The sequence below is a fragment of the Brugia malayi genome (genome assembly GCF_000002995.4).
Source record: "Brugia malayi strain FR3 genome assembly, contig: Bm_v4_Chr2_contig_001, whole genome shotgun sequence".
NCBI lineage: Eukaryota > Metazoa > Nematoda > Chromadorea > Rhabditida > Onchocercidae > Brugia > Brugia malayi.
In genome coordinates this window covers 1,422,850-1,436,574 of record NW_025062476.1, presented here as the reverse complement: position 1 = coordinate 1,436,574, position 13,725 = coordinate 1,422,850, and the positions used below count along the sequence as shown (strand labels likewise).

Genomic DNA, 13,725 nt, shown 5'->3' with positions numbered 1-13,725 from the left:
CTCCTTTTCTTATGTTTGCGAAGAATGCCCAAATTGTATATCATTTTCTGGAACGAAAATTTTTACTTGTTTTGTAACGCCAAAAGAAATGATTAGCAGTTCATCGCAGCTTGGCTTTATAGATGAAATGATATGTTTTTCTGCATACTTTCCATGAATTAGAAAAACAAAGTAATTTGTCAAGAGTGGATGGAATATTCATTACTTTGCTAATATTTTCAATGTTTGTTGGTGTATATTGAAACGTCACTGTCACCACTGTCAAAACCTTTTTAAGAAGTTGATTCTTAGGTCATGAAAAGTTGCTACATTGAGAAAACGATATGAAAATACACAGTATCTAATGAGCGCATTAAACAAATTTTGTATTGTGACTCTGTGGCCACAAATGCTTCGCAACAAATTTTACATGCAGTCTATTTCAGCCTGATATATCTATTAAAATTCTGCTAAATTTATAAACTAACGAGATTTTTTTTGGCAGATCTTTTTGTGTTTTTGCAGTCCATTCCTGGTGGTGAAGAATTTGCCACAATCCTCGCACTGGGGATGAGGTTCATGCGTTTGTTTGTGTTTGCGAAATGACGATTCACTGCTGAATATTCGCCCACAATCGGGCGCTCTGCATTCATAGATGAGGGGTTGACCGTGTGTTTTTCTATGTGTCACATATTCGTTACGACTTTTCGGGACCACAGCACACCCGGGATAAAGACATTCGTAGCTTTTTCCAGCTAAAAAACTCTTATAATATTTGTTTTTGCAATTGCCATTCTGTTACAATGTTTGGCAACTAATTATGTAATCTGATTATTTATAAAAATATCACTCCTTAGCACATCTCATTTCAAATAATTTACATCAAATAATTTTCATCCTAGAAGCCAAATTTTCTGCGTGTTTTTTCTTGTACATGCATTCTATTTTAAGCTGTCATATACTTCTAAAATTCTGTTAAATTTGCAAACTAACGAGATTTTATTTGGCAGAGCTTCTTATGCCTAAATAGCACAATCATGCTATGGAAGAATTTGCCGCAACGCTCGCACTGAGGGTGAGGTTTATGCGTTTGCTTATGATAATAAAGTGTTGAATCATGGTTGAATGTCCGTCCACAACCAGGCACTCTGCATTCATAGATGAAAGGTTGACCGTGTACTTTCCTATGTGCTACATATTCTTTATAACTTTTCGTAACCGTAGCACATCCGGGATAAAGGCATTCATACCTTCGTTCGTCTGAATTGATATTTTATTATGGTGTTTAGCAGCTAATTAAGTAGTCTGATAAACCATAAAAATATTGCTGCTATGAAATAATCTTACCACATCTCGTTTCAAATAATTTAGATCACAAAAAGCTGTACAATTACCTTCACTTATAATTGAACAAAAAGTGTAATTGTAAGTTTTTCGTTTGTTTTGTAAGTTTTTCATTTGTCTCATCGCTCACAAATCATAGCACATTTTAAGCGTATTCCATTTCAGGTTGATATATGTGTTCTGTTAAATTTGCAAACTAACGAGATTTTGTTTCGCAGAGCCACTTGTGTTTTCGTAGTGCATTCCTATTGACGAGGAATTTGCCACAATCCTTGCACTGAGGACGAGGTTCATGCGTCTGTATGTGATTGTAAAATGATGATTCATGGTCAAATATTCGTCCACAACCGGACACTTTGCATTCATAGATGAAGGGCTGACTGTGTGTTTTCCTATGTGTTAGATATTCTTTGTGATTTTTCGTGGTTACAGTACACCCGCGATAATGACAAGTATAATTTTTCTTATCTGAAAAATTCTTGTCAAAGCATTTTGCAATCAGTAGTCCATTACACCATTTGGCACTTAAATAATGTGAGAAATCATATAAATATCATCGCTATAAAAAAATATCACATTGCATTTTGAATAACTTAGGTAAAAGGTAGTTCTTTACTTACCTTCTCATATTTTGAAGCCAAAGTCATACTTTGAATGTCACCTCTTCAATTTCATGCGAATAATGAAAGCAAAGAACAATTAGAACGAAAAGTTGTTATGCAATGTGTCATTACCTGTTTCTGATTCTTTATAGGCATTTTCCTTGTAATCGAGGATATTCAAGTAATCTGAGTACTTATTGTCGATGTTGCTCTGTTCACCAGTTGCGCTTTGACTGGAAGTGTCATCTGAGGAAAGAGCAAGTTGGTGAAAAATGGCACTTTGTTGTGAGCCAGGTAAGTGCATATATGTGATAATATCATCACTGTCGAGATTAAGTGAGGAAGAAGTTTCATTTTGAGCATCTAAATAACTCAAATTACAAGAAGTTGTGTTTATCTTTTCATATATCTAAAGCAAAAGTCTCACCTCTAATGGAAGGATATCGCACGTTATCATCACCCGTTTTTAATTCTTCGTTAGCATCTCTCCACACATTCCTGTATGAGTCCATATCTGAGCTAAGTGATAACTCCAAATTAGTGTGGCCAAAGGGATCATAGATATCGGAAAAGCCAAGATGAGGAGAATTTGTGATCTGATTAGTTTCAGATTTCGATTCTTCACTGCTTATATCCTCAGTTTCACTCAACTGAGCGAAATTAATGAACTGCGAAGGATCGGATGGAAATTCTGAGCTAAACAATGGCTCAAAATTGTTGTAATCGAAGATATCAAGGCTATCTGAGATGCCAGAAAAAGGGTCGAAATTAGGTAGATTGGAAGTTTCATTATCAGAAACGATGCATAGTAGAAGATTGAACCAAATGATTGGTGTCATAAATATATTGAAGAACATGGTGAAACACAATTTTGTGAGATGACAGAAATGCTCAAATGGAAGCTTTTTATTTCAGATCGCTTGGAATTAAAGACCAAAGGTTCAAATAGCTTTTAATTTGCATTGTGAAAAATTAAACACCAAAGGTGAAACAGTTTTAAATCCGCATTGTAAAGTTTATAAATGTTCTTTTGAAACCCGAAGGAAGCGCTGCAGTAGCGTGTTCTACCATTTCAGTAATACATGTACACTAGGTGACACCGCAAGAAATGGTATTCTGATGCATTTAATAAAATGCACTAATAATATTATACCACTAATAATGTCACTGACAGAATAGACGCATCACTTTAATTATTGGTTTTTTGAGATACATTTCACATACTGTTCCTGCTATTATGAGAAAGAATTTCAACATAAGCTGAAACGGTGTTTGATGTTTGAAAGAATGGGACAAATTTTAATAGTGTGTTTGATAAAATGGAGTAACATTTGCATAAAGGAAACTGATGAATAGCTGGAATTAAATGTTATTGAAATATTTAATCTGTGCAGCATATAATAATCCTGTCTACTTTGTTTAATGAAATATTGTATATTGAGTGGTAAATAAAATATTGATGGTGACATCAATTAACTGACACTGGAAATATATTGGTTTACTTCCGATGTTTATTTTTAGCTATTGCTTATCATCTTACTCACATATCGAATTCTATCATATGTACGATCGAACTGTAGTAGAAATTGATCATATCGAATTCTATCTCAACGTATGTAATAATTCACAATCGATCGAACTGTAGTAGAGATAATCCTCAGATCGGTCAGAAATGGAAAGTAACACAAAATGAATTAATAGGAGATATGTGAAAACTTTAGTGTGAATGGATAATGGTCAAAGCAGTGATAATTAATAATGATTCTCACTAACCAGAAGTTTAAAATATCACTCTAGACATAATCCTCACAGCGGTCAAGAATGGAAAGTAAAACACAGTGAATTGACACATTGGACCGCAAGCATCTTTTATATCGAAGGAATTAGCAAATCGATTAAAGTTAGAGGAAATCAAAAGAGACAATTTGTGAACAATTATAGATCAATATATAAGAAAAAGCATGCGTTGAAATAGACGAGTTATATTCACTGGCTTCTTAAGTTATAACTTCGTGTTGTAGTTTTGTTCACTTAAAAGAATGCACCGAGTGTTTATTATTATCCCATATTTGGAGATTTATTGCTTCGCTTTTAGAATGATGAAAATGAAGTGATAATAGCCAATGTTGGAAAAAGGTTTTTGCGATTAGAATAGCTTCCTCATAACAAAATGTACTCTATTCCTTGATTGAAAAATATTGGAGATGAAACTGAGCACAAAATAGCATGTTGCCGTTTCCAAAGAGTTTCATTTTAATTATAAATTTAAAGTGCTTCTTAAGTTCCCTTTTATTATCAATCCTAACCATCATTTAAAAAATATTAAATCTAAATTACATCAGAAAGAAATTGCTCTGTAAAATAAAACTTTATACTGACAACGTTAAAAGGAACTTAAGAAGCACTCACGAATTATAAAGAAATGAAGTCTGTCTTTAAGAGAGCTTTAGTGAATATAATAGAATTATTATCAAAAGATTCAACAAAAATATTCCCGAATACATAGGTAAGCATAGATGAACTAATTTAAGAAAATTTTTGATGTTGACTGCAGCTCTAATAAAGATTTCTCCAAAATAGCTTACAACTTGGACTAAAAGGGATTTAACAAAGAATAATTTTTTTTAAAAATTTTTTTTTTTCAATTTAAGAAATAAAAAAATTTCAAAAAAAAAATTTTTTTTCAAGAATAAAAATTTCAATTTACAGCGCTCAATATGGACCCATTGGAATACTTTCTTCTTGCTCTGATACAACTCAAATTATTTCTTCAAAACCTATATTGAAGGAGAATAATTCTTGAAGCCAGGAAAGAAGATAAAGAAGCATGGGAAGCACTAATACATAAATAGCCAACAAGGGTAAATGAGCTATCGTGATTCTCAATATATCGCTCAGTGCAAATGCAATCTACGTCTTCAGTGGTGCATCAATGAATGAATTATCTCTGTTCTGCTTTGTTTCTCACCCATCCCATAATCTGAACTACCCGCGGGTATCAAGCAGAAACAGTAGTGCTGCCTAAGTTTATCCTAAGTTTTCTCATATGCCACAGATTGTTACCTGGTTATGGAACATGACGAGCAATTATTTCTTTGATTTGGTTACAGTATCATATGCATTACTGAATATGCTTCTCTGCTTTTCCGGTTCAAGATGTCATCAAAAAGTATCGGTAGAACATTTCAGTGTCATTGAAATGGACGACAAATTATCCCATAATCTGCGTTTCTTTTTTTATCAAATAATATTTTGGTGCTACTCGACTTTTCAATCCATCCTGTTTTATTCCACAATTTGGATTCGGTTTAAGACTTGGTTGCATTGAAGTGGAAGAGATATGCTTGGACAATTGCTGTTGCAAACAATTCAGAGATCGATTCATAAGCAAGTGTGTGGAGGATCAAACTGAGATCTAAATAAATAGCCTTCAAAATAATTCATGTTTTTCCTATACGAACTCAAACTAATCTCCCACAGCTAAACAAGAAATATGAAATATTGTTGTAGAGAAGACGTCTACAGAGTGCGACAACGATGGTTCACGGGCGTCTTCGTCACAATCTAGGTACATGCAGATGCCATTTTGTTCCTTATATAAGTACCCTATTTAGTAGTATATCACTCCCTTCTTTTCTTTTATTCTTTTATGTGAATTCCTTTACATATAATTAAACCGATGGTATCCCATGTGTACGATTTCTTTTGTAGTAGTAATTTCATTAAAGTTAGATGTCAAAAATAAATTTATGAAGTGATTGCGTCTGTAATTGACATTTATCTTTCAATTCTGTCAGCTATTTTTTGCTGAAAGATTTACTAAAAACAATCAATGACAATATTATTATGCTCCTAGCATGTTTGTTTGTTGTAGGATGGCTACTTACTAATTTTTCTTTCATATTCATAGTAAAATATTTACAAAATAAGAAAAAAATGCTCGTGGACATTAAAAATTACAACAAATAATTGAAGAATGTTGGAAAGCATTGTATTATTATTATTTTGCAACCATGAAGAAATATATAAGGATAAATCATACTGTGGCAAATTCTTCAGCGGTAAGGTTACCAGTAAGTAAGGTTGCACTGAAAGCACCCACGAAGTATTACGGGAAATCACCTCATGAATTTCTTAAATTTATCAAAATTTTAAGCATGTTTGTCAACTTGCAGTATAATATGTAATTGGTATAACAATAGTTGTAGCAATAATTATTAGCAAAATTTGCTATTTTCTTCATTTCGTTGTTACAAAAATTTAGTTGTTTATGCGATCGATCTTTCATGATCAGTCAATGTAAAAATTAGAAATTATTAATGAAATATAGCTGATCTTTGGCTTACATACAATCTCTGAAATTTTTTGTTAAATGACATGATCACATTTTCAGTACTGATGCAGATCAATTTTTTTTTTTTTTGGATTGTTAATTGAAAATGAATTTTGTCCATGTGCCTTTTTTATTAATTTGCAGAGAGTAAACTGAGTAATTTCCACGATATATATGGCCTTAGGAACCCGCATGAAAAGAGACAAAAGCAGATCATTTGAACATCATTCAACAGATAAATACTATTTATTCTCCATCTAATTATATTGATCGCTTTTCAGTCAAGACAATTGCGCTATTTTTTATCTACATGCGTATTTTGTAGAACATAGATTTATTTAGTAATGAATTAAAAAACATAATTGTCTATTGTTATGAAGAACATCAAATGGATCTTTGTTTCATTATACTTAGTATTCGAGAAAAGAAAAATTTGTTCAACATGTTAAAGATTAGAGCTGCTTTCTTATGATAAGTGGAAAACAACTTTTTGCATATTGAATTTAAATAAATTAATAATGAACAATTATGATAAGTAAGTTAAAAATGCATCATCTCTCTTCCTTATAACAGCATTTCCATGTTTAAAACAACTTTGTGATGTCAACTTTTGTTATAAATTATTAGGTGAATACTTTTTTTCTCACTTGGGATGCTTTTTAATATTAGCTCTTTGTATCATAAATTGTTCATTTTAGTTGTGAACCCATTTGCTAATCATTTTTTACTAGTTCATGGAATAACAAATAAAGATAAAATAGGAAAAATTCCAATGATAAAATGAAATTATAAATTGGTAGCTGCATTCTGATACCTCAAAAACATCAAATTGCTACGCTCCTTTTCTTATTGTTTGCGAAGAATGCCCAAATTGTGTCTCATTTTCTGGAATGAAAATTTTTACTTGTTTTGTAACGCCAAAAGAAATGATTAGCAGTTCATGGCAGCTTGGCTTTATAGATGAAATGATATGTTTTTCTGCATACTTTCCACGAATTAGAAAAACAAAGCTAATTTGGCCAAGAGTGGATGGAATATTCATTACATTGCTAATATTTTCAGTGTTTGTTGATGTATATGGAAACGTCACTGTCACCACTGTCAACACCTTTTTAAGCAGTTGGTTCTTAGGTCACTCTGTGGTCACAAATGCTTCGCAACAAATTTTACATGCATTCTATTTCAGGCTGACATATCTATTAAAATTCTGCTAAATTTATAAACTAACGAGATTTTGTTTGGCAGATCTTTTTGTGGTTTTGCAGTCCATTCCTGTTGGTGAAGAATTTGCCACATCGCTCGCACTGAGGACGAGGTTCATGCGTCTGTATGTGATTGTAAAATGATGAATCATGGTCAAATATTCGTCCACAACCGGGCGCTCTGCACTCATAAATGTAGGGCAAACCGTGTGTTTTTTTATGTGTTATAAATTCTTTGCGACTTTTCGTTACCATAGCACATCCGGGGTTGAGACATTCGTAGTTTTTTCCGCCTAAAAAACTCTTATATTATTTGTTTCTGCAGTCGCCATTTTTTTGTTCATCGTAGCTTGGCTTTGTGGATGAAATGACATTCTTTTTTGCATACTTTCTACGAATTAGAAAAACAAAGTAATTTGGTGAAGAGCGAATGGAGCATTCGTTTCTCTGTTGATATTTTCAATGTTCGTAGATGTATATTGAAGCATCACTGTCACCACTGTCAACACCTTTTTAAGCATTTGGTTCTTAGATCATGGGCAACTACTACACATCGAGTAAGCGTTATAAAAGAAAATATGCGACATCTAACGAGCGCGTCAAATGAATTTTGTACTGTGACTCTGTGGTCACAAGTGCTTCGCGAAATAGAATGCATGTGAAACACATTTTACATGCATTCTATTTCAGGCTAACATATCTATTAAAATTCTGCTAAATTTATAAACTAACGAGATTTTGTTTGGCAGATCTTTTTATGTTTTTGCAGTCCATTCCTGGTGGTGAAGAATTTGCCACAATCCTCGCACTGGGGATGAGGTTCATGCGTTTGCTTGTGTTTCTGAAATGACGATTCACTGTTGAATATTCGCTCACAACCAGTCACTTTGCATTGAAAGATGAAGGGTTGACCGTGTGCTTTCCTATGTGCTATATATTCCTTGTAACTTTTCGTGACCATAGCACATCCGGGATAAAGGCATTCATAGCATCGTTCATCTGAAAATCTCACATATTTGTTTTTTCAATTGATATTTTATTATGGTTTTTGGCAGCTAATTGACTAGTGTGATAAACCATAAAAATATCACTCTCATGAAATAATCTTATCACATTCATTTCAAATAATTTAGATCACAAGAAGTTGCTTAATCATTTTCGAGTATAGTTACAACAAAATGTGTAATTGTGATTTTTCCATTGCATCAACACTCGCTGTCAGATATTTCATAATGGATTTCACAGGCACTCTATTCCAGGTTGACATATGTGTTTAAAATTTTGCTAGATTTGCAAACTAACGAGATTTTGTAGGGTAGCACTTCTTATGATAATTCAGTCCATTCCTGCTAACGAAAAGTTTGCCACAGCGCCCACACTGAGGATGAGGTTCATGCGTTTGTTTATGGTTGCAAAATGATGATCTATGGTCGAATGTTCGCCCACAACCGGGCGCTCTGCATTCATAGATGAAGGGCTGACTGTGTGTTTTTCTATGTGTCACATATTCGTTACGACTTTTCGGGATCACAGCACACCCGGGATAAAGACATTCGTAGCTTTTTCCACCTAAAAAACTCTTATAATATTTGTTTTTGCAATTGCCATTCTGTTACAATGTTTGGCAACTAATTATGTAATCTGATTATTTATAAAAATATCACTCCTTAGCACATCTCATTTCAAATAATTTACATCAAATAATTTTCATCCTAGAAGCCAAATTTTCTGCGTGTTTTTTCTTGTACATGCATTCTATTTTAAGCTGTCATATGCTTCTAAAATTCTGTTAAATTTGCAAACTAACGAGATTTTATTGGCAGAGCTTCTTATGCCTAAATAGTACATTCATGACTACTGAAGAATTTGCCGCAGCACTCGCACTGAGGATTAGATTCATGTGTTTGCTTGTGACTATGAAATGTTGAATCATGGTTGAATATTTGCCCACAACCAGGCACTTCGCATTCATTGATGAAGGGCTGACCTATGTGTCAGATATACTTTGTGATTTTTCGTGGTCACAGTAATTTTTCTTATTTGAAAAATTATTGTCAAAGCGTTTCATTGCAGTAAGTAGTCTAATACACCTTGGTACTTAAGTAATGTGAGGAATCATAAACATTTCAGGGCCATAAAATAATATCACATTGTATTTTAAATGGCTAAGGAAACTAGTAGTTGTTTTATCTTCTCACATATTTGCAGCAAAAATCACTTTTAATATCGTTTCTAAAAAGGTCTCACTTAGCAGGTAATTGTGAATTTTCTGCTGTGACGAAATTATTTTCGATTCGTTATTACTTCTACCTTCAATTTGGAGCTGCTGATGAAACTAAAGAAATATTAGGACGAAGAGTTGTTATGCAATGTGTCATTACCTGTTCCTGGTTCTTTATAGGTATTTTCCTTGTAATCGAGGATATTCAAGTAATCTGAGTACTTATTGTCGATGTTGCTCTGTTCAGCAGTTGCACTTTGACTGGAAGTGTCATCTGAGGAAAGAGTAAGCTGGTGAAAATAAATCGGAACGGCATTTTGTTGTGAGCCAGGTAAGTGCACATATGTGATAATATCATCGCTGTTGAGATTAAGTGAGGAAGAAGTTTCATTCTGAGCATCTAAATAACTCAAATTAGAAGAAGTTTATTTATCTTTAAATGTATCTAAAACAAAACTCTCACCTCTAATGGAAGGATATCGCAGGTTATCATTACTCATTTTTAATTCTTCATTAGCATCTCTCCAGAAACTCCTATATGAGTCCATATCTGAGCTAAGTGATAACTCCAAATTAGTGTGGCCGAAGGGATCATAGATATCGGAGAAACCAGGATGAGGAGAATTTGTGATCTGATTAGTTTCAGATTTCGATTCTTCACTTCCTACATCCTCAGTTTCACTAAACTGAGCGAAATCAATGAACTGTGAAGGATCGGATGGAAATTCTGAGCTAAACAATGGCTCGAAATTGAGGTAATCGAGAAATCCAAAGGTATCTGAGATGCCAGAATAAGTATTATTTGTAATAACTTCATTAGCAGTGTCGAAATTAGGTAGATGGAAAGTTTCATTATCAGAAGCGATGCATAGTAGAAGATTGAACCAAATGATGGGTGTCATAAATATATTGAAGAACATGGTGAAACACACAATTTTGTGAGATGACAGAAATGCTCAAATGGAAGCTTTTTATTTCAGATTGCTTGGATTTAAAGATCAAAGGTTTTTAATCGTTGTGAAAAGTTAAACACCAAAGGTGAAACAGTTTCAAATCTTCATTGTTTTTAATATTTTTTCCCTTTCATTCTGCTTTCCTCTCCACCATTTGTGGTTTAAAAGTTTATAAATGTTCTTTTGAAAGTCGATGGAAGTGCTGCAGTAGCGTGTTCTACCATTTCAGTAATACATGTACACTGGGTGACATCGTGAGATATGGGATTCTGATGCATTTAATATAAAATGGTTTGTTATACATACCACTAATAATATCACTGATAGAACTTCATTTGATCACTTGAAATTTGATAAATATTGCTTATTGACATACATCCATAACTATTCCTACTATTATAAAAAAAATTTCAACATAAGCTGAAGCGGTATTTGATATTTGAAAGGATGGAACAAATTTCAAAAAAAAGTTTGGTTGATAAAATGGAGTAACATTTGCATAAAGGAAACTGGTGAATAGCTGGAATTAAATGTTATTGAAATATTTAATCTGTGCAGTATATAATAATCCTGTCTACTTTGTTTAATTAAATATTGTATATTGAGTGGTAAATAAAATATTGAATGAATTATTTGCATGTTGTAAAAATTTTAGGTTTTAAATTTTGGTGACATCAATTAACTGACAAGTGGAAATATGTTGGCTTACTTCCTATATTTATTGATGGCTATTGCTTACCATCTTATTCACATTTTAATTGATCATATCTAACTCTGATTTATTAATTTATTGCTGAATTTGTGTTAAAAAAATTTTAATTCCGCATTTCAGTAATAAGTTATCATTTTAAATTAATATTTCAAATAAATTTTGTCATTATTATGAAAAGAATTTTGCCCCAAAAATTTCGACCGAAGGTATAGCGTTAGTGAAATTTCCCAATAAGTTCAGATTTATGTTATAATTCTTTAAATTTCAAATTTTTAAACTACCTAATTTTCCGGAATTTGGGTTTTTGATAAATTCACTGCTGAAATTAATTGAATATGATACAAAATATTTGCAAGGTACTAAAGCTAAAATGATATTAAAATTCAATTATGTGTTAGCGATTTTTTATTTATTGCCGTATTTGATAAAAAAGTTTTTAATTCTTTATTTTTATTTATTGTGTTTAAGTCAATATCGAAGTTCATAAAATCTACCTTTTTTAGAGATTATTGACGTATTTAAATCACGTCCCACTTAATAGTGTATCTCTTTTAAAGATTCTTAAAAAGTTTTATTTCAGATTAATTCCAATTCTTTGAAATTTATGTTAGTACACAAGTTTGCCTTTTTCTGTTTTTCAAATCAAAATTGACTTTCATTGACAATCATTAATAAATAAATTTATCAGGAAAGAATGATAAGTCTCTTTTAGCAATTTCGGGTACTGCATTGTAAACTCTGATAATAATATGCTTCCATAAATATTGATAACGAATTCCACACTACAAATAACTAATCGAGCTGTTAATTAGCTATAAAACATAATATTATTGATAAGGAAGACAAATCCTTTTCATCCATGCCTTTGCAATAAATTGATAAATTGAAGTTTTTTTATACTTTTTTATTTCAAACAGCCATTAATTGTGCAAAATTTCAAGGCTTATTAGCGCATTTAAATAATTGTAAGAATATGCAATTACAAAATTATTACTTCTATTACTTAATTTATACTACTTCAATCCCTCATTGTCGCAAACTCTATGATAATACTCATTTAAAATAATTCTTCGAGTAGCACTTGATGAAATAGCAAATCACAGTATTTAGTGTATTTTTTCCTGCTTAATAGTGAACATTAAAAGTGAGAGAAATTTTTTTTAAAAAAATGTTTAAAAATAAATTGATGATGACTTTTTGAAGTATTTTTCTAAAGCCTTTTAATCATTGCTAATTTATGATTGTTTTTGTTATTTACAAAGTTAACATTTGTAAACGACTTAAAATTTACATATTTCGTTGTATGCAAAATTCATCAGTCAATATTTTTATCCTTTAGTTTTATGTATTTTGAGAAGTTTTAGTTGAGAATTTTCAATCATTGTAAAATAATGATTAATTAATATAAATAGAAAATTAGTGAAATATATTAATAGAAAAAGTTGGAGTGATATAGTGATTAAATAAATTAGTTATGATAGCTTGAATTATGTGTGATAAATGTTTTAATAGTTTCCTAAAATTTGCGAGAGATAAACAGATTTAATAGAATTTAAAATTTTTTATCACAAATATGGCAATAAATAAAAAATCGCTAATACAGAATTGAATTTTAATATCATTTTAGCTTTAGTACTTGCAAATATTTTGTATCATATTCAATTAATTTCAGCAATGAATTTATTAAAAACCCGAACTCCGGAAAATTAGGTAATTTACAAATTTGAAATTTTGAAGAATTATAATATAAATTTGAATTTATTTGTGATTTTTCCCTGGCGCTATATCTTCAGCCAATATTTTGATGGCAAAATAATAATGTCATAAATTATTTGAAATATCAATTTAAAATGATAAATTATTACTGAAATATTGATTTAAAAATTTTTTATCACAAATTCAGCAATGAATCAATAAAATCCTGTAAATCGCTAATACAGAATTGAATTTTTATATCAATTTTAGCTTTAGTACTTTGCAAACTCTTAATGTGAAAAAGAATTTTATAATTATGTGGAATAATGCATAAATATTAAAAAAAGGAAATCGTCGGTAAATTTTTGAATCAAATAATCCAATAAAATATTAGTAGGAATATTGCCAATAGAGCAATACTCATAGAAGCAGCAAATAGGCTAACACTAATCATGACCCCATCTCTTCTTTTTCATTAGAATTATCATCGAATGGTTCTTTCCATAGGAGAAGGGGAAAACCTAGGCAGCACTACTGCTTTTGCTTTATATCCACGGGTAGTTCACATTAGGGATAAGAAGCAACCCGCGGCTAACTGTTCCCATTTTATAGTATACTGCTTTCTTGAAAGTCACATTAGCACTCATTATTATGTCATGCTGTCAACTATATTTGTTGCTCTCA

General features: G+C 31.6%; 2 protein-coding genes across 2 annotated transcripts; both read right to left on the bottom strand.

Annotated features, from left to right (window-relative positions):
• Window positions 1–462: 462 nt before the first annotated feature.
• On the bottom strand, window positions 463–2,782 carry Bm17472 (Uncharacterized protein; the record flags this gene model as incomplete). The annotated part of the gene is made up of 5 exons (XM_001896015.1): window positions 463–734; window positions 973–1,239; window positions 1,525–1,791; window positions 2,058–2,288; window positions 2,353–2,782. The coding sequence occupies 5 exons, from the start codon at window positions 2,780–2,782 to the stop codon at window positions 463–465; spliced, it is 1,467 nt and encodes a 488-aa protein (XP_001896050.1).
• A 4,699-nt stretch (window positions 2,783–7,481) lies between these two features.
• Bm17471 (Uncharacterized protein) lies at window positions 7,482–10,601 on the bottom strand (the record flags this gene model as incomplete). The annotated part of the gene is made up of 5 exons (XM_043078077.1): window positions 7,482–7,753; window positions 8,193–8,459; window positions 8,763–9,029; window positions 9,842–10,081; window positions 10,145–10,601. The coding sequence occupies 5 exons, from the start codon at window positions 10,599–10,601 to the stop codon at window positions 7,482–7,484; spliced, it is 1,503 nt and encodes a 500-aa protein (XP_042934011.1).
• Window positions 10,602–13,725: the final 3,124 nt, after the last annotated feature.